The sequence below is a fragment of the Cotesia typhae genome, unplaced genomic scaffold (genome assembly GCF_013202065.1).
Source record: "Cotesia typhae breed Kobodo isofemale line unplaced genomic scaffold, CoteBio_Ctyphae scaffold_13, whole genome shotgun sequence".
NCBI lineage: Eukaryota > Metazoa > Arthropoda > Insecta > Hymenoptera > Braconidae > Cotesia > Cotesia typhae.
The window spans coordinates 18631514-18655288 of NW_027423774.1; the positions used below are offsets into that span (position 1 = coordinate 18631514).

At 32.0% G+C, this 23775-nt stretch overlaps 5 protein-coding genes across 6 annotated transcripts; 3 read left to right on the forward strand and 2 right to left on the reverse strand.

Moving 5' to 3' along the window:
* The first annotated feature begins 2044 nt into the window (after positions 1-2044).
* On the forward strand, positions 2045-3775 carry LOC141535289 (cyclin-L1). Its single transcript, XM_074255149.1, has 2 exons — positions 2045-3444; positions 3605-3775. Exon 1 carries the CDS (start codon positions 2212-2214, stop codon positions 3400-3402), a length of 1191 nt encoding a protein of 396 aa, XP_074111250.1. The 5' UTR covers positions 2045-2211; the 3' UTR covers positions 3403-3444; positions 3605-3775.
* Positions 3776-4130: 355 nt separating this feature from the next.
* LOC141534289 (myotrophin homolog) lies at positions 4131-5563 on the forward strand. Its single transcript, XM_074253556.1, has 3 exons — positions 4131-4379; positions 4488-4598; positions 4799-5563. The coding sequence occupies exons 1-3, from the start codon at positions 4305-4307 to the stop codon at positions 4976-4978; spliced, it is 366 nt and encodes a 121-aa protein (XP_074109657.1). The 5' UTR covers positions 4131-4304; the 3' UTR covers positions 4979-5563.
* Positions 5564-5780: 217 nt separating this feature from the next.
* Egg (SET domain bifurcated histone lysine methyltransferase eggless) lies at positions 5781-9987 on the reverse strand. The gene is made up of 5 exons (XM_074253554.1): positions 9848-9987; positions 9388-9776; positions 9174-9317; positions 6130-8810; positions 5781-6056 (listed from the first exon to the last, which is right to left on the reverse strand). Exons 2-5 carry the CDS (start codon positions 9764-9766, stop codon positions 5850-5852), a joined length of 3411 nt encoding a protein of 1136 aa, XP_074109655.1. The 5' UTR covers positions 9767-9776; positions 9848-9987; the 3' UTR covers positions 5781-5849.
* A 69-nt stretch (positions 9988-10056) lies between these two features.
* On the forward strand, positions 10057-13508 carry Smu1 (Smu1 spliceosomal factor). Of its 2 annotated transcripts, XR_012480396.1 has the most exons (7): positions 10057-10235; positions 10324-10390; positions 10521-10779; positions 11396-12477; positions 12549-12650; positions 13025-13087; positions 13199-13508. XR_012480396.1 is itself a non-coding variant. In XM_074253555.1 (5 exons), exons 1-5 carry the CDS (start codon positions 10210-10212, stop codon positions 12645-12647), a joined length of 1533 nt encoding a protein of 510 aa, XP_074109656.1. In that variant the 5' UTR covers positions 10057-10209; the 3' UTR covers positions 12648-12735. The 2 variants fall into 2 exon arrangements, 1 of the variants encoding a protein (XP_074109656.1); XM_074253555.1 differs by lacking the exons at positions 13025-13087; positions 13199-13508 and having other exon boundaries at positions 12549-12735.
* Positions 13509-14681: 1173 nt separating this feature from the next.
* LOC141534114 (uncharacterized) lies at positions 14682-23578 on the reverse strand. The gene is made up of 13 exons (XM_074253251.1): positions 22944-23578; positions 22013-22550; positions 21665-21842; positions 20989-21145; positions 20719-20809; positions 20327-20586; positions 20036-20223; positions 19714-19815; positions 16472-16854; positions 15955-16393; positions 15461-15879; positions 14924-15374; positions 14682-14821 (listed from the first exon to the last, which is right to left on the reverse strand). The coding sequence occupies exons 2-13, from the start codon at positions 22421-22423 to the stop codon at positions 14691-14693; spliced, it is 3210 nt and encodes a 1069-aa protein (XP_074109352.1). The 5' UTR covers positions 22424-22550; positions 22944-23578; the 3' UTR covers positions 14682-14690.
* Between the last annotated feature and the right edge of the window lie 197 nt (positions 23579-23775).

Genomic DNA, 23775 nt, shown 5'->3' on the forward strand with positions numbered 1-23775 from the left:
TATATATATATATATATATATATATATATATATATATATATATATATATATATATATATATATATATATATATATATATATATATATATATATATATATATATATATATATATATATATATATATATATATATATATATATATATATATATATATATATATATATATATATATATATATATATATATATATATATATATATATATATATATATATATATATATATATATATATATATATATATATATATATATATATATATATATATATATATATATATATATATATATATATATATATATATATATATATATATATATATATATATATATATATATATATATATATATATATATATATATATATATATATATATATATATATATATATATATATATATATATATATATATATATATATATATATATATATATATATATATATATATATATATATATATATATATATATATATATATATATATATATATATATATATATATATATATATATATATATATATATATATATATATATATATATATATATATATATATATATATATATATATATATATATATATATATATATATATATATATATATATATATATATATATATATATATATATATATATATATATATATATATATATATATATATATATATATATATATATATATATATATATATATATATATATATATATATATATATATATATATATATATATATATATATATATATATATATATATATATATATATATATATATACATGCTTTCATTACGTGCAACGTAGACAGGCGAAAGCGAGGAAGAGATTTTTATTTGAGAATCATAACAACAGTCAAATGTTAAGAGAGAAATCATGAGCATCCAGCCGTGCAGAGGAAGCGAAAGGAATCTTCCCTTCCAGTGATAATTGCATTTTTTTTTATCTTCAAATTTATATCTGTAAAAATAAAAATTCTATCATTTATATGTACATAGTAATAAACATAATAAGTAATAAGTGTTATAATAACATAAACGTCTTTGGTATTAAATTACACTATTCATTCATGGGTGGACCAGTTTCCTTGTTTGATCATCAGCACGTTTACGTTTACTTACCGCGCCTACTTTTTTTCAATGTAAACCAGTAAGTACTTGGATTGGATTTATAATACCTCTATGTACTTTTATTATAATCTCGTTCAGACATATGAAGGTTGTTAACCAGCTCATATTGCTTTTTGTTTGCCTCGATCAACGCTAATTGTGTTATTTATTTTCGATTTTCTCTGTTTTGATAGAGTAAAAAAATTATTTCTTCCCATCAAGATAATCTGGATTGACATTTGCTAAATTAAATTTATTTTTTATCATAAAAAATTATAATTAAAATTATTTATTACAAAATATCAATAGTTCAGATTTAATTTTTTTAGTATTTCGTAATTTCAGAACTTTTTTACTGTTTAAAAAATATGACATTAAAGTTAGCAGTCACTTGATTATTTTTATAATGCTGAAGTTAGCCATCAGCTGTCAATTTTAAAAATTTTAATAACAAATCAATTACAATAAAAAAATGTTTCTAAAAATTTTCACTTGTAATTTTTATTAATTTTCACATGTAAAACTTTTTAATTAATTTTTTTTTTTTTAATAATTTCATTATTATAAAATTTTAAAATAATTTTTAATGTCTGCCAACATCAGTGTCATTTATTTTTTAGTTTTTTTTAAACAAATAAATTTGTTCAAAAAATTATTTTTGAAAAATTGTATTTTTAATTTTTTAAAATTTCTACATGTCCATTTTTTTTGCCATAATTTATTTGTTAAAAAAATTCTAAAAATTATCAATCTGCTAAATTAATTTTCATTAAAAAAATTTAAAACCTTTTTTTGCTGTTTGACATTTTCAAGTCTTGTAAGTGAATATTATCGCCATCTGTCGACAAGTAATAATTGAAACTATCTCCTATTAGCTACTTTACCAACCAATAAAAACAAAAGCGCCATCATCTGTAAAAAAAGAAAGCTCTCAACTCAGTAAATAGTTCAAGTCCGACATGCACTGCGTGAAGAGCTAATGTTTGGTTATATATTTTTGTTTTAACTCCAAGATTCACGTATTTTCATAATTGATGTTAAAATATAAATTCTACTGGAAAAAAACAAGGTATTAAAAATAATAATCTATTTATTATTATCAGTGTAACAATGAGTTCAAAAGAAAATATAGTTCCAACTACTAAAAATGTGTCAGTGAATAATACAAAACCGTACGGTAGCATTGTGTTAACCTTACAAAACTGTTTATTGCCAGAAGAAAAATTAATTACCACGCCGTCTCGATTAGATGGACTGGATGCGGAGACGGAAATAGATTTGCGAATTTATGGCTGCGAGCTGATCCAAACTGCCGGAATCCTGTTGAAATTACCACAGGTTGCAATGGCCACGAGTCAAGTCTTGTTTCAGAGATTTTATTACAGCAAATCTCTGGTGAGACATGACATGGAAATCACCGCCATGGGCTGTGTTTGTTTATCAAGTAAAATTGAAGAAGCGCCTCGAAGAATCAGGGATGTAATCAACGTCTTCAATCACATCAAACAGGTAGCCAATCAAAAAACAATCCAGCCAGTTATACTTGATCAAAACTATGTAGCTCTGAAAAATCAAGTAATTAAATCAGAGCGCCGAGTTTTGAAAGAGTTGGGCTTCTGTGTTCACGTGAAACATCCTCACAAGATAATTGTCATGTACTTACAAGTATTGGGGTATGAAAAAAATCGCGCTCTGATGCAAAAGTGCTGGAATTACATGAACGATTCACTGCGATCGGATGTGTTTTTACGACATCACCCAGAAACAATTGCTTGCGCTTGTGTTTATTTGGGGGCTAGAGAGCTTCAACTTCCTCTGCCATCACAGCCTCCTTGGTTTGCTTTGTTCAAGGTCAAAGAATCAGCCATCAGAGACGTTTGCAAGTGTATTCTAAGGCTGTATTCTCGCTCGAGAATAAACTCCGAGCAGTTGGAGAAAAAAGTCGAGGAACTAAGGCGAAAATTTGAAGAAGCTAGGTCCAAAGCACGTGGCGATACTGAAGGACACACTCCTAGTCCTCCTCTTCCGAAGCACCACAATGCTTGGGGTGGTTTCATCAGCCGCAGTGGAACTCATGCCGTTCCTGAACGAGCGAAATCACCCAAGCGCTCGAAATCTTCTAGCAATGCTTCCTCGTCTGTTCAACGGACTGAAGAAACTAAACATAATAAGCGGAAGAAGCATTCAAGTAGAAGCAGATCTAGGAGTCACAGTCGCAGCCGGACTCGCAAGACCAAAAAAACTCACCGTCATAGATCTGGAAGTCATAAATCTCGCAGTAGATACAGATCGCGTAGTTAATATGCTTTTCTGAAAGATTAATTATAGAATTAATGTTTAGTTGTAAGTCATATTATTGTAATTAACTTTTATTTAGTTGAGAATAAATTTGTGAATTAAAAATAATTATTATTGTGTTTTTACCATCACAAGTGTTCAATATTTTTAAATTATTGATTCATTATTCTGTAATAAATATTTTTATTAATTTTTTGTGTTTCAGCGCTGTATTAACTTGGAAATCATCCAGAGATCGGTAGCATTTTTTTGATAAACTGACAAATTTATCTTTGTGCATTTGTAAAATATAAATAATAGTATAATAAGGTAAAAATAAATTAATATTACGTAACTTTATTGTAATAATTATAAATAAAATTGTTTGAAAAAAATATTTACTGAATTTTAATTTTAATTTTTTTTAATTAGACATTTTTCTGTAATAAGGTTAGAGGCCTATTTATTGACACTCGCCTATTTATTTGACACTTGCAATTTTATTCTAATTAAAAAAAATAAAATGTTCTCAAAAAACCAATTATCTTAAAATTTATAATTCATAAATTATATTTATTAATTTATCAGAGTTGATTTGTTTTTTTTTTTTAATTAAAATAAAATTGCAAGTGTCATTTGACAGTTTTTAAAATAATTATAAAAAATGAGACAAGTAGCGCACTCTATCTTAAAAATAAGAAACACTTACGAATGTTGATAATCCTTGGAAAGTAACTCCATCTCCAGCGATCTCCAGAACTGTCAGTGTTCTATCGTGGAATTGTAAGGCCTAAAACTTGTGAGTGAATAAACGGGCTGCAATATATTATTAAACATTGATTACAATAATTACCAGGAACAAAAAAACTGGCTCGAATCATTAAAAAAATAAATAATTCTCCTTGCCAAAGTAAAATAAATTTTAGATGAAAATGAATGAACTTGTTTGGGGAGTTAAAAACGGCGACATCGATCAAGTCAGAGAATTTGTCGAAAAAAAAGTAAGTTTTTAATAAATTATTATCCATTGTTCGTGTTATTATATAAATTATACTTAAATAATTAGCAAGTCTAATACAAAAATCCAATTATATTTGATATTTTTTTAGAACATAAATGTAAACGAAAAGATTGACGGCAGGACACTATTGCATTATGCTGCTGACTATGGGCAAAATGAAGTACTTAGATATCTTCTTGATAAAGGTGCAGATGCTGATGTAAGTATTAATAAAATTTTTTTAACAATTAGATTAAATAAAAAAAAAATAAATAAATAAAATAAAAAAACTGGAACTTGACGTGGTTTTAAATTGACTGCTGTCTCTCCGCAGTTAAAATTACATTTAATTTAATTTTTAATGAGTAATTATGCAAAAGTGGATGAGTAATGGTAATAATTGAGGAAATAATTTTACAGGCAACTGACAAACATGGTATAACTAGTCTGTTATCGGCAATTTGGGAGGGTCATACCGGATGTGTTAAATTGCTGCTAGAGAAAGGCGCTAAGCAAGATGGATTGACACCAGATGGTAAAACTTACCTTGATGCAGCTGAAAAAGATGAGATTAAAAATCTTCTTCGTGATAGGCACTAACGCACAAAACCAAAATCATAAATAATATATTTAATAATAAATAAAAATTTTAAGTATAAATAATAATTAATGAGTGAAGATACAAAAAAAAAAAAAATATTAAATTTCGTTGATAGTGTGTTGAATGTTTCTGTAGATTATAACTGCTAATTGTTATTAATCTTCTGTATACAAATGACTATTTTTACGTATGTTCTTTTTTTAAAGTAATCATAGTAACTTTTTAGTTTGATTATAACTATATAATATATATATATATATATAAGTAATATAAGTGTGCAAACACAATGTCCGTGAGCTTTTAAAAATCTGTTTTATGCTTAAATTTATGTACTGAGTAAAGAAAACTATTGTTACTATTACTCATTGCCGCGTAGCTTTATTAATACTATTATAATAATAAATACTAAATATTTGAGAGCGTATATATAATTAATAATGTATTATGATAGTACTGACGACGGCATCTGCTAATTAAAATATAAAAAAAATTTTTTTATTTCTGTTTTAATAAGCCTAAACAAATTTTATTAATAAATGAGAGTGAATAAATAAATAAAAGAAAGATTGATAAATATTTATAAATGTCAAATGAATATATGACGCTGATAATTTTTTAAATCTGTGCCTCGCTTAATATTATTTAGTTGTAGGTATAAAAAGTATATATGTACAAGTATAAAAATTGAGTGAAATTAATGATTAGCATGTTGTGATTTTAATTCATTTTATAGGAATAAATCAAAATATATTTATAATATACTATTAAATATTGGTGATTATTTAAAAGAATAAGTCATAATAATTGTCAATCAATTATTTATTTATTTTTTTTTATGATAAAATCGAGGAAAACAAACGATAAAATAGCTTACAATAAACGACCACGACAATTCGATGCACCGCATTTACAAATAATAACTTTTCCAGGAATACTTCCTACGTCGTAGCTGTAGTTCCAAGTTAATTCTTGTCCAGCTCTGATGAAATTCAAGGCAAAAAATGCAACCCATGGAAACCGGACATCATGAGTATCCACAAACACATTTTGGACAAAGACATTTGGATCACAGGAATGCTAAAAGACAAATAATTAAATATCATATCATATATAATTGAGAAGTTGATACACCAACATGATTTACACTTACATTTAAATAACGTCCAATATTTCCAGTAGTTTTTGCATCCATGATATAAACAGCTTCATCCTCGCCGAAGAAATCTCTCACAGATTTGAATTTCATGGGTTCAACTTGAGAAGCCTCAACGCTTGGCTCAAATCGGCTGGGTTCTCGCATTCCTCCACTACTTTTATCGCCTTCGTCTTCATCACTGCCATCCTCACCTTTGTCAGTAGTATTAGAGCCTTTACCAGTGCTACCGTCTTCGCTTTTGTCTTCCGAAGTATCTGGACCGTCGTCAGTGCTTTTTTTCCGTTTTCTCAGCCGACTCTTCATATTTCCAGCGTCTGCTGGATCAGTGTCGATCCTCGCGAACTCCTGATTGAACTGTTTAGGATTAAACTCTTCATCGGAGTCATCGGTGCCTTTCTTGCGAGAAGCCTCATCCTCAAGCTGTTTTTCCTGAGTAGACTCATCATTGTCAGCAGGAGTGTTTATTTCAGGCTCAAAAGCTTCAGCCTCAAAGCCCTCTTTGATCCCCTCCACCACTTCGACGTAGTCCAACTCTGCCAGGTATTCATCTCCGTAATTTTTACCTCCTTCATTGGCCCCTTGTTCCGTCAGAAGACGGCCAGCATAGATGCAGATGAATGATCCAAGTGGAATGTCATTGAGACATCTGATACCCCAGCCTCTTGGCGCTGTTTTAAAGACTTGTAATTTCAAACTGAGCGGATGCTGAACGACGCGATTCAAGCATGTCTTTACCGAACACTTACATCGGGAATTACATTCATAAATCCCCGTAGTCACAGGCTCGGGTAGTCTTTTGTAAACATACCCCACTGCTGGATTAGGCACACGGCCGCCGAATGTCGCTCCCTGAATTGTCATTTGCCAGCACTGGCATTTATTCTTATCCTGACAATCGTCTTCACAATCGCAAGAGCACAAAAAGTCTGGATCTGTATTGAGAGTAACTCCTTCAGTAGGTTCTCTGACAGTGCTATAAGTTATAGTGTCTGGTAATTTATGATCGATTTCATTGACACAAGGAATGGGAACATTTTCAACTCCATAACTGAGATCTTTTATATTGACAAAACATTTATCTAAAACAAACTCGGCCAGACAATGAACCCAGTAGTCGAAATCAAATAAATCAACGGACATTGTACTTTCAGTAATACGAAGATATCTGTGAACCTCTTCCATGTTACGTAATCTCGCGCCACAAGGTGCTTGATATAAAATAACTTTCTTTCCTTTGGGAAATTTGCAGAGCTGACGATTCCATCCGCATAAAAGTGGAATAGACAGTGGCGAATAACCTTTGAGATCTGCTGGAGAAAATGATATACCTCTGATGCAATTGGGTCCGCATTTGTGAGCGACAAATTTTCGAGTTTGAATTTTATTTTGTGTCTGATAGTAGACAATACTGTGAGAAGGTTTAGTTTCAGAATTAGCAGCAAAATTTTGCGGAATTTCGACAACAGCTGGTGTGCTTGATCGTTTTGCTGTGCTCTTTTTGGCAACAGCACGTGATTGAGCTGGCGCTGAGACACTGGAAGTGTCTTTGGTGAATATTCCTAATTTTTGAGCTTGAGCTTGGGGACTCGGTAGCTCTAACTCGGCTTCTTGCTCACCGTTTATGGAAGTATACTCGACATAAGGTACATTATTTTTGTTGAGAGTACCAGTGAATCTGTGGCGCGTGGGAGTATTGATAGGCGCATGATGGCCTTGCTGGCGAGCACTAGCTTTCAGTAGCTCCAAGAACAGAGGTCCAAGACGCGCAGAACCGCGATAAATCCACTCGGTACGTCCATCAGCATCGAAGTACATCTGGACAAGACTCGCATCCACTTGAATGACTCTCGCGATCCACCACTTGCCGTTCCACTCTGTCTTCACTACTTGTTCCTTTTGCAGCTTCACCATCGGACGTTCGGGATACGTCTCCAGATATTTCTTGACGAATTCACGCGATTCAATGGGAATGTCTTCCCATACACGGAGAGAACTTTCGCTTACTACAAAGATATCTTTGTGAGCGACGTACTGAGCATACCCGTCGTCGAAGAATACCAAATATCTGCATTTATTTGTTGCTTTTGGCGGTTCAGCAATGACACCGCTGTAGTAATCATTGGACTTATGGTCACTAAACAGTGCTACCACTCTCGTGGCTACAGGAATCATCACAGAACATGGTTCAAAAATAGCGAGTTGCTTTCCAAAGACCTGCTTCGACTGTGTGCTGTATTTTTTGGACGCATATTTAATGCGGTATGTCATCGGAGTTCGGGAGACAATTGAAAGAACTTTGGCGCGTCGCCAGGCTAGCAATGGGTGCTTCATTACTAAAACTAAATTCTCAACTTCGGCAGCTCGTCTTACTAGATTACCTTGAGGTGGAAGCCCAAGTTCCATATTTATTTTTCCTTTCGGACAAACCGACATTACTTCAACAGCATTGTCTGGTTGGGCGGTGGATGGGGGCTGTACAGCTGGTGCACGAATTATTTGGGTTACTTTTTTAGTCGCTACCGGAGGATGAGGAATTGTATCGGCTGGAGGGTCTTCGATATGTATTCCTTTGATTTCTTTTACATCTGGTCTGAACTGATTGTACAAATTACTTCTCAGTGAATCCATTTTTAATATCATATCCGTAATATCATTATCTAGTTGACTATTTTCCTCTGAAAATTATTAATAATTATATATATTACTAACAAACTGATGTATTTTTAGGTAGATTTCATAAAATATATCTATTGCATTGGTCTTTGTGTCAAAATTTGAAATTTTTTGCTTTTCATTTCAAAGCTTATGAAATTCTCTTTAATTAAACCTATAATAAATTTAATTTTCAACAATTACAACAAAAATTTAAGAAGCTGAATGTCATCTAACTATTGCTGTAGGGTTCAGTGTATTGTTTAAAAATAAAAATAAAATACTGTTATTAAAATTATGGATTATATGAAATCTACCTTCCATCCTAGCAGATGCCGAATGGCTTTTTTTTATAATTTATAACTTAATAGAATTATCTATATTACCATTTATTTGATCATACTGAGCTTTTAATATTCTGTGGGATTCTCTCATCTGAAACTCAATGTCATAAATTTTTATGACATTAGTCAAGGCACTGTCGATATTTTCGCCAATACTCTTAATGAATTCCTCAGGTAAATACTCATCTGAAAATAGATTGAAATTTTTAAAATAATTAAAATTAGTGACAGGCAAAGAAAAAATTATTAAACTAACCAGAAGAAGAATCTTTAACTTCACTGTCAGACTCATCACTGTCGGATATTTCAACTTCCATAGTGTGATCAGGAAATTCACACTGCAATAATGGTTTTCTGTTTAACATCGCATCTACCAAGAGTTCCTGATGCTCGATGGCAGCTTCCAGACATTTTTCGCAAATAAATCGTTTCTTTTTTTTCACCATATTGACCCCGAAGTATGAACAAGCGAAAGTAGGAGCTATTTTCATGCTGACTCCTGATGAACACTTGAAATTTATGCATGTTACTGTCGGCGTTTTTACGACCTTCTGGGGACTCTTGTCTTCTGTAGCGTTACTTGACTCATCGTCAGACTCCAAATCGATTACTTCCATTTCTTTATTGTCTGTCATTATTTAAAAACTGAAAATTTAATAAATTCTTAATTTATTTTTCTAAAAAATTAACCTCACAAAATAAAAAAATTTGCTCACAATTTATGAATAATATTTTACAGTAAAAAAATTCACGATAATAAAAAATTTTAATTAAACATAAAAATAAATTATATTAAATTGATTAATTATTGGCATTATTGACTTATAAACGAGTTGAATTAACTTTCCAACAAACACTCTTACACACGGCTTCAAAATTTTGTTTTTATACATTATACATTAGTTCATCAGATTTGCGTGCGCAGCTTCACTACAGTGCACATAACCTCAACTTCCAGCCGGAAAATAATAAACAAGTTCGAAGGAATAAAATCCATAACAATATAAATTTTTATAGTACAATTACAAATATTTAAATAATCCAAATAATTTTTTTCATACAATAATAAGCCACTAAAATGTCTATTGAAATTGAATCAGCTGAGTAAGTATTAATTGAAACATTTTTATTATAGTAAAATAATTCTTAGAGTCAAAATTATTAACTTGTTCTATTTATTTGTTTATTACAGTGTAATAAGATTAATTCAACAATATTTAAAGGAATCAAATCTCGTTAAAACTCTCCAGACATTACAGGTAATATTTGTGATGAAAATTTCCTATTTTAGTACTGTTTTAAGCGGAGTGGTCACCCAACTCCATAAGGGGTAGGCTCTTAGCACTGTCAAGTGATAAATAACAAAATAACAATTTTTTATTATCACAGGAAGAAACTGGAGTGTCTCTTAACACAGTTGACAGTGTTGACGGTTTTGTAGCGGATATAAATAATGGTCATTGGGATACAGTGCTCAAAGCTATACAGTCGTTAAAACTGCCGGATAAAAAGCTGATTGATTTATATGAGCAGATCGTATTGGAGTTGATTGAACTGAGAGAATTGGGCGCTGCTAGATCTTTATTACGACAAACAGATCCTATGATCATGATGAAACAACAGGAGCCAGAAAGATATATTCATCTGGGTAAATTATAAATTAATTCAATTATAATAGATGAAAATAAAGTTAGCCGACATCTAAAAATTTTTATGATTTTTTTTTATTAAAAAATTATTACAAAAAAATTTTTTTTAATTTTTTCATTTGTTAAAAACTTCAAAAACTATAAGTGCAATTTGTTAAAAATATTTTTTAGTTATAATTCAATAAATTAAGCAAAATAAAAAAATAAAAAATGTCGGCTGATTATAATAATAAAGTTAGCCGACCTTTTTAATAATTAAATTATAACAAAAAAATATTTTTAAAAAATTGCATGTGTAATTTTTAAAATTTTCTACGTGTGAAATTTTTTTTCTTTTATTTTTTTTTAAATAATTTTTCAATAAAAAAAATTTTTTTTAATTTTTAGATGTCGGCTAACTTAATTTTCATTGGCTGACTTTATTATTATTTATAACAGACACCTGACAATTTTTTAATTTTTTTATAAAATAAATTTTTTAGTGCTTCTGAAGATGAAATTTTTTGAATAATTTTTTTTGCTATAATTTATTAGTTAAAAAATTTTTAAAAATATTCAGATGTCTCTCAATTTAATTATCATTAATTTTTAATAAATCTATTTTATTTTAAACAGAAAATCTATTGGCGAGGTCTTACTTTGACCCGCGAGAAGCTTATCCCGATGGTAGCACCAAAGAAAAGAGACGTGCTTACATAGCCAACGCATTATCAGGAGAAGTATCAGTAGTACCGTCAAGTAGGCTGTTGGCACTATTGGGACAAGCCTTGAAATGGCAGCAGCATCAAGGGTTGTTGCCTCCTGGTACAACAATTGATTTGTTCCGTGGTAAGGCTGCAGTCAGAGATCAGGAAGACGAGAAATATCCGACGCAATTGTCTAAACAAATAAAATTTGGACAAAAGTCTCACGTAGAGTGTGCAAGGTTTTCTCCAGATGGTCAGTACTTGGTAACTGGTTCAGTGGATGGCTTCATTGAGGTCTGGAATTTTACAACTGGTAAAATAAGAAAAGATCTAAAGTATCAAGCTCAGGACACTTTTATGATGATGGAGCAAGCTGTGTTATCGATGGCTTTCAGCCGTGACAGTGAAATGCTGGCAACTGGCTCTCAAGACGGCAAGATAAAAGTCTGGCGTGTCCAAAGCGGACAGTGTATAAGACGATTCGAGAAAGCTCATGCCAAAGGAGTCACTTGCATACAATTCAGCAGAGACAATGGTCAAATTTTGACAGCTTCTTTTGACGCTACTATAAGAATCCACGGATTAAAGTCAGGAAAGACTTTAAAAGAGTTCCGTGGTCACTCGTCTTTTGTCAACGAAGTTGTCTTCGCCTCTGACGGACATCACGTTATCAGTGCTTCGTCTGACGCTACTGTTAAAGTCTGGAGTATCAAAACTACTGAGTGCATCGGAACGTACAAGTCACTCGGTGCTGCTGACCTTACTGTAAACAGTGTTCATGTTTTACCAAGAAACCCAGAGCACTTTGTAGTATGTAACCGCTCAAATACGGTAGTTATTATGAACATGCAAGGTCAAATAGTCAGGTCATTCTCCAGTGGTAAACGAGAGGGCGGTGACTTTGTTTGCACTGTTGTAAGTCCACGAGGTGAATTTATTTATTGTGTTGGAGAAGATTTGGTGCTCTATTGCTTCTCAACGTCGTCAGGAAAGCTCGAGAGAACTCTTAATGTAAATATTAGGATTAATTATTTACTGTCTAGTAATTTTCATTCTAATTATTTTTAATTATTTTTTTTTAGATTCACGAAAAAGACGTAATTGGAATCGCTCATCATCCTCATCAAAATCTTTTGTGTTCTTACAGCGAAGACGGTCTCGTAAAATTATGGAAACCTTAAATCGTATGGATTTTTTTTTTTTTTTTATTTAAATATAATTGTAAATTTAAGTAAATTAATTAGAATAAAAAAAATCGCATATTCTATATTTATCACTCTTTTGTTTTATATAATCGTGTTTTGACTAGTGACGTTTTTATTTCTTGTCAAAATATCCATAAGTATGGAAAATAAATAAAAGCTTGGAAAAAAAAAAAATTAAATAAATAAAAAAAAGAGTTTGTATCAAGTTTTGTAAATTAAAATGGGAGTGAATCAAGATTTATTATCTCCCTGTGTGAATGAATTCCTGGATAAATTTGAAGCTGGTCTATGTTTGCCAATTATTATAATAATTATTTTTTGTACGGTACAATTTATTATATCACACATTATAGATATTGTATGCACAGTTATGTATACAGTAAACGGGAGTCCAGATGACGCAGATATGGATGAATGTACGTTTATTTATTATTATTTATTATTACTTAGCTAAATTTAGAGATGAATGCAGCAATGCATTCACCTACTCATTATTTCATTATAACAATTTTAATTAAATTCCTCAGGATTCTCATTCAATGCAGTACGTGACGCGATACTGCGATGGTGTTTCAACTGTATATGTGTGTACCTCTACTGCTTCCAGAAGATAACTAATAATAATGATAAAAATCATAACAATAATAATAATAATAATAATAATAATAATAATAATAATAATAATGTAATTATTATTATCAAGAATCCAGAGTAATTCCACTTATTAAATTTTTTTTTTCAAAAATTATCCGAGTATGTAACACATCAATTATATTAAATATAAATTACATAAGAATGATTACTAGAATAAATAACAAATCTATTAATTGCATAAACAGATATTTTACTGATTTTTTTTTTTTTTTTTTTTTTTTTTTTTTTTCATTTTCATATTAGGTACAACAGTTTAAATTTTGCTCTTATATTAAATATACTGTTTTTAATCACAATACAAGTGATATTAATAATAATAATAATAATGATTTCAACTATAAAGACTGCAATTATATAGCAGATTATATTAGATAATTTATCAAAGTAACAACCTATTATTATTTTTTTTAGTGTTATTATTATTATAATATTTTATTTGTCTTTGATATTTAAACCAAGGGTCATCAATTTTACGATATAGTAACAATATCGTCAAAAAAATAGTGACAGTGGTGAGAATAATTTAGTTAACAATTAAATAAAATATAATTACAATAACAGTAACTCAATTGAAATTAAAATGATGATGATGATGATAATGACGGTATAAATACTGATTAATTATGATAATATGTCCGTTTAATGCAGCATATTAAAAAAAAATTTTTTTTTTTAAAATGATGACATAATTAACATATAAATATTAGTAATTGTTAATAAATTTATATATTTATAGCGTCACATGAAAACATTCTCCATAGTAGGCGCTAAATTTTTACGTGTCGGCGTAGAGCCTCCTTCATCTTCAAATGTGACCATTTTTTCACGACTACGAGTCCCCAGTGTCCCACCACCACTATTACCAGTACTCTCGGTGTTTGAACGACCTAGATAGGAATTATTACTCTGAACAATAGTCCCAGTTGTTTTTGTTTGTGATGAAGTACAAATAGGAAGATTGGAGCACGGTTTTAGTACAGAATTAGGAAGTGGTACTGGCGCTATTGCTATATCCTGAACAGAGGATGCCGACAAATTAAATTCACTTATGCTTCTGGGTACAAAGTATTCAAAATTAGTAGGATCATCTTGCTGTGAATGACAGCCATCACCGCGTTGATACGAATAATGCTGCAACGGTGATATATTATTACGTGTAAATGAAGATACTCCACGTTGAATATGAGCTGTGGGTAAAAATGAACCGGCAGGACCAAAAGTATCTCTAGCAAAGTCGTTGGTCATAGTCTTTTTTCGTGGTAATGAATAACGACCTGGTGAGGTTAATTGTTGTTTGTTAATAGCCGCAAAACGATGTTGGACCAGGAGTTGTCCATCATCGACGGAACTCCTGGTTGGACGTTGTCAGGAGGTAGCAGATACTAGTGACATTGCTATACCATCATCTTCATGCTCCAACTCCTGACGACATCCATCGGAAAGTATATTACCACCAATGCTGATACTTGCGTCCCCGCACAAGTCTGATTTAAGTCCTAAAAAATACACAATTTTATTCAGCTAAACTCGTATATTATAAAACAGCGATAAATAAGTTATGGATAGGGATTGTATAAGAGTTAGAGATTAAATCGAACCTGTTGCTCCGGCGAGAGAGCTGCCGGGTGTTATACCTCCGGTAGTACCACAGGTTCTACCAAATACTCGTACAACACGTACAACTTCTTCTTGCATTAAATTAAAGCACATTGCTATCAAACCCATTCCAATGAGAATGTACAGTGAGCAAGCGCATAGACTGAGTTCTTCTAATAGTTTTGTCGAAGCACTTCTCCCGGTAGGAACGAGGTCACCAAATCCAATTGTTCCAAGACTCGTGAAGCAGAAATAACTACTCTCCAATAAATTCCACCCCTCCAAACGGTGAAATATAAATGTTCCAGCGCACACGTACAGTAATATTATCAAAAGACACAGGCTTATTGGTATTCTTACAACACAAATAGTGTCAGTGCCGTATCCTACTGCTGATGGCATCAGAGATATTTGAGAGCATGGATGCAAGTGTCGTTTCTCTGTACTCATGTCCTTAAATAATTTATTTTCAATTTAATATTTAATATTTGCTTTGATAAATCTAAATCTAAATGTTTATTTATTTTATTAATAAATACCTGCAAAGCATTTGCCGAAGAGGCTGAATGGAGGTAGAGATTACTCTCAAGTCCATCCCGATCAAGAAGAATAGCGCCTCCTGTAGCGCGTACACCGAGCTCGTCGCAAGAGCTGTCTTTACTGGAGTAAAAATTACCCAGTTTTGTCGTCTCGACATGATTGTCATAGCGGTGATAACTTTTTTCAATCAAACCTGGTATCGGAGGTGGTGATACCAGGAATTGTCCGCCACTTGACGGTTGTTTTTTGGAACAGTCGGTGTTCCGATGGCAAAGCCTGCCATAGAGACGACGGAACGTCCTGGCAAACACATCTCCTATGGTACTCAAGTAAACTAGCATCAAAGGTATTCCTGCTAGTGCGTAGACTACGGTAATCACTCTACCCCAAATAGTCCTTGGGGCTACGCTACCATATCCTGTACAGTTATTTAATTAAATTAAATAAATTATTACTTTGATAATAAGTTAATTATCGAGTAAAAAAATCTTACCAATTGTTGTAATAAGTGTCAAAGAGTACAATAAACTCCCTCCAAATGTCCAACGTTTATCTCCTTTGTATCTATCATTTCCACCTCGTGAAGATCGCTGAATAGTTCCACCGTAAACTGAAAATGTTGACGAGCGTGGATCGTGGTTAAGACTCTGTACCATTTTTTCTTGAAACTCGAGAATTTCACGCTCAGCTAATCGCGTCCAGTTGTCTCTGTAAAGGACATTTAGATCTTCAGTGATGCTCCAGAGCTTCTCGACAGTGCTAGCCCGTAATTTTCTAACTTCTGCAGTTTCTTCGTCCTCGCCGGATAAAATAGTCGGTGACTGAGTTGTTTGATCTCGAGTCGCGATATTAACCGATGTCTTACCACCATAATTTCCACTACCGGGTTTTGATGAACCAGAAGACAGTCTGACAATATCTGGTGGTGGTTCCTGATTAAAAAATAAATTAATTAATTAATAAATACTATAAAAAAAAATTTTTTTTAAATTAAAAAAAAAAATATTTACCGTTTTAAAACCACCCTCAAGAGCCATAAAAGCAAAAGCACCTAGAAGTGTGTACCCAAAAACAAGTACACAAACACCAAGACAGGCGAGGAAACCAGGTGCTTTGGTACTTCTCGCGGTGGTGCAATTGCAGCAGCAGCACCACAATTCCGAGGCCTTTACTGTAGTCGATATTCTGAATGAATTATCAGTATTATTAGGAATATTTGAACTAGCACTAGTGACTGCCGTTGATGAAACTCCAGTAGGAAGCTGAGATGAACGACGTCCACCTGAGCAGGATCGTGGCGCTCTCTGGTAATAGTCACTTGCGCTTATTTGCATCATTACTCTAGCCACCAGCAACAACTGGACAATATACCAGTAGGTAGTTTTACGTTGCTCTTATTATCTTCCTGGTTATTGTCATTCTGATAATACCTGTTAGATGACATGGAATTATTTGATGATAAGATGATGATGATGCTGCTTTTGTTAATGATAATCGCGGCATGTATAAACACCATCTCTTTAGTAACAGCAACAAGGCATCAGTATATTCACCAACATTGTTAAATCCTATTTTGATGGATCCTTGTGATATTTTCTTCAGTTTCTTCAGTTCAATGTTTATTTTATCCATATGGAAATTGTTTTCATCCGTTTACTGAAAATAGAAAAAATATTATTTTATTATTGACTAGTTTACCGTGGCCTAATTAAACAAAAATGATAAATAAGCTTTGTACCAGCAATGAAGATAATTGAATTAAATGCAGCAAGCTATAAATTGAATAGGAGCTAAAAAGTCATGACATATCAATTTGCAATAGCTCTGAGAACTAGAAAAGTTGGTGGTGGCGGCGACAACCCTAGTAGCAGCTACCAGCTAGTGTGCAATCGATAGCCCAGCTCTACTTGCACAAGAGCGAAAGAGAGGACTAGAAAAAGGCGGCGGAAGACTCGACAAGGTGTGACAACACACTAGGGTACACTGTCTCTTCTCATCTACATACATTCACATTTACATATTCAAATACAAACTTGGATTTTTTTTTTTTTCAGTATTACAGTATCCAGTTCACAGGACAGATTAATTTAATACGGTTGATTGCCCGAATAAAATAACAATAAATCATTAATAAATAAAATGGTTCGGTAGTTTTACTCCCAGCAGGCAAGACAGTGGCGCTTAATCAGCCGTTTTTATCACCAGCTAAAATGAACGAGTGCTTTTGTATACAGTCTACCTTCAGGCTAGCAGCACTTGAGATTATCGCGGCTGCTACTCGGTATATAGCTCATATAATATAGCTCATACGTGTGTAACAACCACGTTTCATCATATGCTGTTCAATTTCATAGCAATCATAAATTATTAAACGACAATAATAAGCGTGGAGATTATAAATTATTTATAGTTTGATTTTTTTTTAATGATTCACTCAACGTATTATTATTTTTGTATTGTATTTAATCAATTGCCAATGAATCATTTATTATCAATACTGTAAATAATGTTTTTTAAATATTTTTCGAGATATTACTTTTACAACTACTGCTACTGTTACTACGGTATTATTAAAACTATTTAAATAGAGTATTAGTAAAAGACCTGATGGAGTTATAAATGTGTTGTTGTATGTGCTGAAGAATGAGGCCACAAAGTCCAGCGAACGAGTAGTACAACTACTTTATTCCGCATTTCACCGCATTTAATTGTCTATGCGCAATTATATCTAGCACTGATTACCTTGCTTGCTTACGAAGAGTCCTTAATACAATTTTAAACGGTCATAATAGCCAACAGATGAACTGAATTTATACATATACTATTTAATAATAATTTACAGTAACGATAATTTACAATAATTACGCACGCACATGTTTATTTATTTTTATCTGTTAACTTTTGATATTTAAGATTGTTGAACCCGTAGCAACAACAGTTAACGTACAATTTACTCGAAGAAGAAGAAGAAGGATGATGATGATGATGATGATGATGATGATGGTGATGATGGTACATTATCGTGAAGATAATAATGGTACTAGCAGAGGGCCATTTTAGGATAAAATGAAAGCTCGACGAGAAAACGCCCTTGCCGTACTGCAAGTACCATCGCACTGAACTACATGATAGTACCGCGGAGAAATGTGTGCTGAAGGTGCGAGGGAGTCTCACTCGTTATGTAGTAGAGAAATCCGCGCAGAATCGACGACGAACTGATGGACGATGGTGGCTCGACTTTGCCGGGTAACTTTTCAATATATAGGACATGGTGAGTTGGGTTGAATGTACATGGTCCAGGACGCATGAGCGCAACATGCGATGTATCCACAAAATCAGAGAAAGAATCCTTGAAGCTTGCGTAGGGTCTGTCGTAGGTGTAATATTATACTACAGTAGTACTCCGTTTTAATGTTGAAGACCCCCGTTTATCCATAAACGTTTACGATACCAAAATAACCCGATAAGTGGAGTAACAAGAGTAGTCGACAGTTTAAGTTAAAGAGATATAGTTATATAGATAGTTATTGAGTTATAGATATATAGACATATAGACTGGCAAAGAGGCTAAATTATTTGTTAAACAGGTATACACACCACACGATATAATCATCGATAACGAGTTGGCTGCGCATAGATATAGTTTGATATGTCGTACAAATAGATTGGAAGTTTGCCAGAGTTCTCGGGATAGGAGAGAACACACAATTGCTAGAGTACGCAAGGATGGCGGAGAAGGACGTTCAATTCAATGATGACTTGCTGGTAGCATACAGCCACCGTTACTGCTCCTAGTACTGGTACTGTTACTGCTGCTGCTGCTGCTGCTGCTGCTGCTGCTGCTGGAGGCTTTCAACTATACCTCGGTACTCTGCCGTCGGATGCCAGATTTTCAGGATCTATGTTATCCGGCAGTGTGTATATGCTTGTAACATATCAGGAAATGTTGATTGATAAAGATATATATTCCATAACAACATATTGAGTAGTAGGACATTGATTGTATTGGAGTACCGCCAAGTCCAAATGTCTTTTTCATTGAAACTGATGTTCTTTTGATCTAAATTTATACATGTATATATATATATATATATATATATATATATATATATATATATATATATATATATGGTATGGTAACAATGTACAAAAAAGCAAGTATTATACCCACCGGTTTATTGTGTGTCATCAGGTCAGATGAGCCAGTTTATTTTTAAAAATATTTTTTTTTATCCATTTTCACAAAGCTAACGATCACAGCGAAGGACATGCTTAACTGATCGCGTCAACGATCGTATTTTTGCTATTACCTCTTCTTGCATTAGATTGAAACACATTGCTATTAAAGCCATACCTGTAATGTTAATTATCATTAGATTAGTTTAATAAAAGATTGTTTACTGAAAAAAAATTAACTTGATTCAAGAGAAAAATTTTTGAATTAAGTAAAATTTACTTAAACCAAGAAAAATTTCTTCAAAAAGTTGAAATTCCTCAAAATTATTTTCTTGATTCAAGTAAATTTTTTTTTCTGTGTAGTCATTATTATTAATAGATAGTTGATGATACTTGACCTAGCATGAGGTACATAGAGCAGAAGATAAAAGATAGGTCGAACACGCCGTCAGAGGAATAAATTTTGTCGCCTGGAACTATGTCACCGAAACCGATTGTTGAAAGGGAGATAAAACAAAAGTACGAGCCATCGAGAAAATTCCAATCTTCCCATTCTGAGAAAAGAAATGCACCTCCGCAAATATATCTGCTTGATCAAAGTAAAGATAATATTTATTATACAACTTTATATTTTATTATCGTAATAAATAATATTAATAATACTAAAGATAGTGAAGAAGAAGTCATACCCGACTATGATACTCAGACAAAGAGTTAATGGAACAGTAATACGCTTAGGATCATAACGATCACTGCTGTTATCATCATTATCATCTTCATCGTTATCTTCATCCTCACTAGAAGCATCATCATCATCTTCTTCTTCATCCTCGTCGTCGTTGTCATTACCTTGATCGCTTGTCGTTGTTTTTGAAGCAGTATCAATCTCATTGTCCATACTAACGGTGTCGAATGCCGCCCCATCACGTCCCGATTGCATTCTCACCATCTGTACAGACTATTATATTATATCTGTCGCGATATCAAGGTAACATGATCTTCTCAATAGCATAAATGATAAGATAACTACAAGAACCGTAGTGTTATGTTGGTAAATCCTGTGTGTAAGTATTGTACCAACCTGACAGGTGGTCTTTCGATAAGACTGACCAAGTGATCGTCTTGAGCCAGTTACTCGGCGATCACGAGACTCTCGTGGCCTCTTTCTACATCTAGAAAAATTTACAAAGTAAAACAACGTCCAGAAGAAGAAGAAGAAGAAGAAGAAGAAGAAGAAGAAGAAGAAGAAGAAGAAGAAGAAGAAGAAGAAGAAGAAGAAGAAGAAGAAGAAGAAGAAGAAGAAGAAGAAGAAGAATAATTAAGTTATATAATTAAATGAGATAATATTGACCTGCATAGACAGCAACGGGCGTAAGACCACTTGAAACTTTTAGCAAGTATATCCCCGATGTTACTTAGGTAAAGAAGAAATAGAGGCATTCCGGCGATCGCGTACCCGATTGTAATTACCTTGCCCCACATGGTTCGAGGACACGTATTGCCGTAACCTTGAACAGAATATTTGGTCATGTGTAATGATTAATGATTCTTATTATTGAGTAAGAAGTTATGCGGTTTCTACGGAAAAAAACTAAATCATTTTTATTATTATGTACCTAAGCTATTTAAGAAGTTGAGTTTCAAAAGGGAATCTTTTCATTTTTGATTTATCGAGACAAAAAACTGATTATTTGCAATTACAAATATTTTAATTTAACTATAAAGTGCTATCGGTCATAAAGCTACAATTCGATTTTCATTTAGATATATCTATGAAAATGAAGTTAGCCGACATTTGAAAATTTTTAGAAATTTTTTATTGAAAAAATTTTAATTAAATAATTAAAAAAAAAAATTTCACCCGTAAAAAACTCGAAAACCTATAAGTGTAATTTTTTTGAAATATCTTTTTAGTTGTAATTTAATTAATAAAAAAAAATCAAAAATTTTAATTAATATTTAAAAGTTTAAAAAATGAAAAGATACCTCTTTGAAAATCAGTTCCTCATTTACACTAAACTACTTACCAATTGTCGTAATGACCGTCAAGGAGTACAAGAAAGCGCCTGCAAAACTCCACTTTCGATTCTCCATCGAGTCTGAACCATCCCATTCATTTTTAACCGCATCAACGACTATATCCTGATAGCTCTTTAGAATGGTATCCACCTTTGACTTCCATAGTTTCTCGGAGAAAATATTTTCCTACGGTCAATTAACCAAATTATAATCATAATCATAAGCCATAAGTAAAAGTCTATTATTTATTATGCCGGTTATAGTTCAATTAATCTGAACTATACGACGATAGTAAAATTTAAATAACTAAAATAAAATGATCAAGAGAAAGTCTAGTGTATAATTAAAATATTTACCTTGGTCGTCAATTTCCACAGATGAAGCGCGGTTTCATTCCGTGAACTGGGTACGTCATAGCCATTTCCAATTTTACGATTGTGTGAGCCCTCGATTGCTTCGAATATAAATGCCCCGGCGATGGTGTAACCAACTACCAGACACACAATACCGACATTGCTAAATAAAAAAGCTAAAAATGCACGAAACCAATCGCCGATTTTTTCACCCAGAGGTTTGTGTCTTTTTCTTTTTCGCCTAATCACGCTGTCCCTTAACTCGCTGCGCCTGGATCTGGATGAGCTGCGCTGTTGCCTACGAACCGAGGAATTCCGCTGGCTACTCCAGCTGGCATTTGGTGTCAGTCCTCGGCCCCGATCTCCACCAGGAATTGGAGCGTTTGTTGACCACTTTGTATCCTCGTCCATCATTATCTTATTCTCGTTATACTATTATCATCGGTAGTCACCCGCACCCGTAGATGCCATTGCACAATTACCATTAAATTAATGGCATTGAAATTGCCAGACACTTTACAATTTTTTATTTTTTATTTTCCTTTAATAATAAATATGAAAATTAATTTTTCAGATTTTTGATAATTTACAAAGTTTTTTTTACAAATAAATTATAGCAAAATAAAATTGACATTTTTGAATTTTAAATAATTAAAAATGCAATTTTTAAAAAATAATTTTTTTATTAAATAAAATTAAAGTCTAGAAAATTTTTTATAAAAAATTGCACTTTTGATTTTTTAGAGCTTTTAAAGATGGAATTAAAAAAAAAAAAATTTTTTTTGCTTTAATTTATTAATTTAAAAATTTTTTTAAATGATCAAATGTAATTTTACAAAAACACACTGTTAAATTAATTAAAATTAATCTTGATAAAAAAAATAAATTTAAAACAAATAAAAATAAATTGACACGTGAAGAATATTAGAATCACCCGCAATGAGACACTTATACATTGTAAACGTTGTATCGAGGACGGCCTCAATTTAAACTTGCTTAAAAAACTCGTCACACGGTTGATTTATCCAAGCGAAGAACAAAAAAAAAAAATAAATGTGTAATTTTGATGTCCTTACTGGTCAAAAACAGAAATGTAATGAGCAAGTGTGCGTGGAAGAAAGTGAGCCAAAATATATATTATTGATAAATAGATAGAAGGAGTTGATCTAAAATGAACAAAAAAGAAATAAATTGAAAAATACGAATAGAAGAAATAATGTGAGGCGATCTATATACACTTTAGTTCGAAAGAGCCTTTGAATTGAGTAGGAGGGGAGTGTCTTTTGAGCTGGAGCCTTTCGGATGTATACTACTCGGATGGTATGAGTCTGTCTCTCGTGGTTTGACGACGACGCGGCACACTAGCTCGAAATAGCACAATTCTAAAATTATAGAGTTGAGTTCCAAGCAAGCTGTACTGTTTTGCGGTGGCGGCGGCGGCGAACGCGAATTACAACCAGACAAGAAAAGAGGAAGAAAAAGATACCGGAGTTTTTGTCATATGAGAAATCACCTTCCTCTATTTCTTCAGCATCTTCATCGTCGTTGACGTCGGAGCCGTTTTCATACTTGTTGTAATATGACAGATTTTTAAAATGAAAATTAACTTAGCAGATAGTTGATAATTTTAAGAATTTTTTTAACAAATAAATTATGACAAAAAAAAATTAACATTTAGAAATTTTAAAAAACTAAAAATGCAATTTTTTTTAAATAATTTTTTGGAGCAAATTTATTTGTTAAGTGACAGCTAACTTTAATGTCAT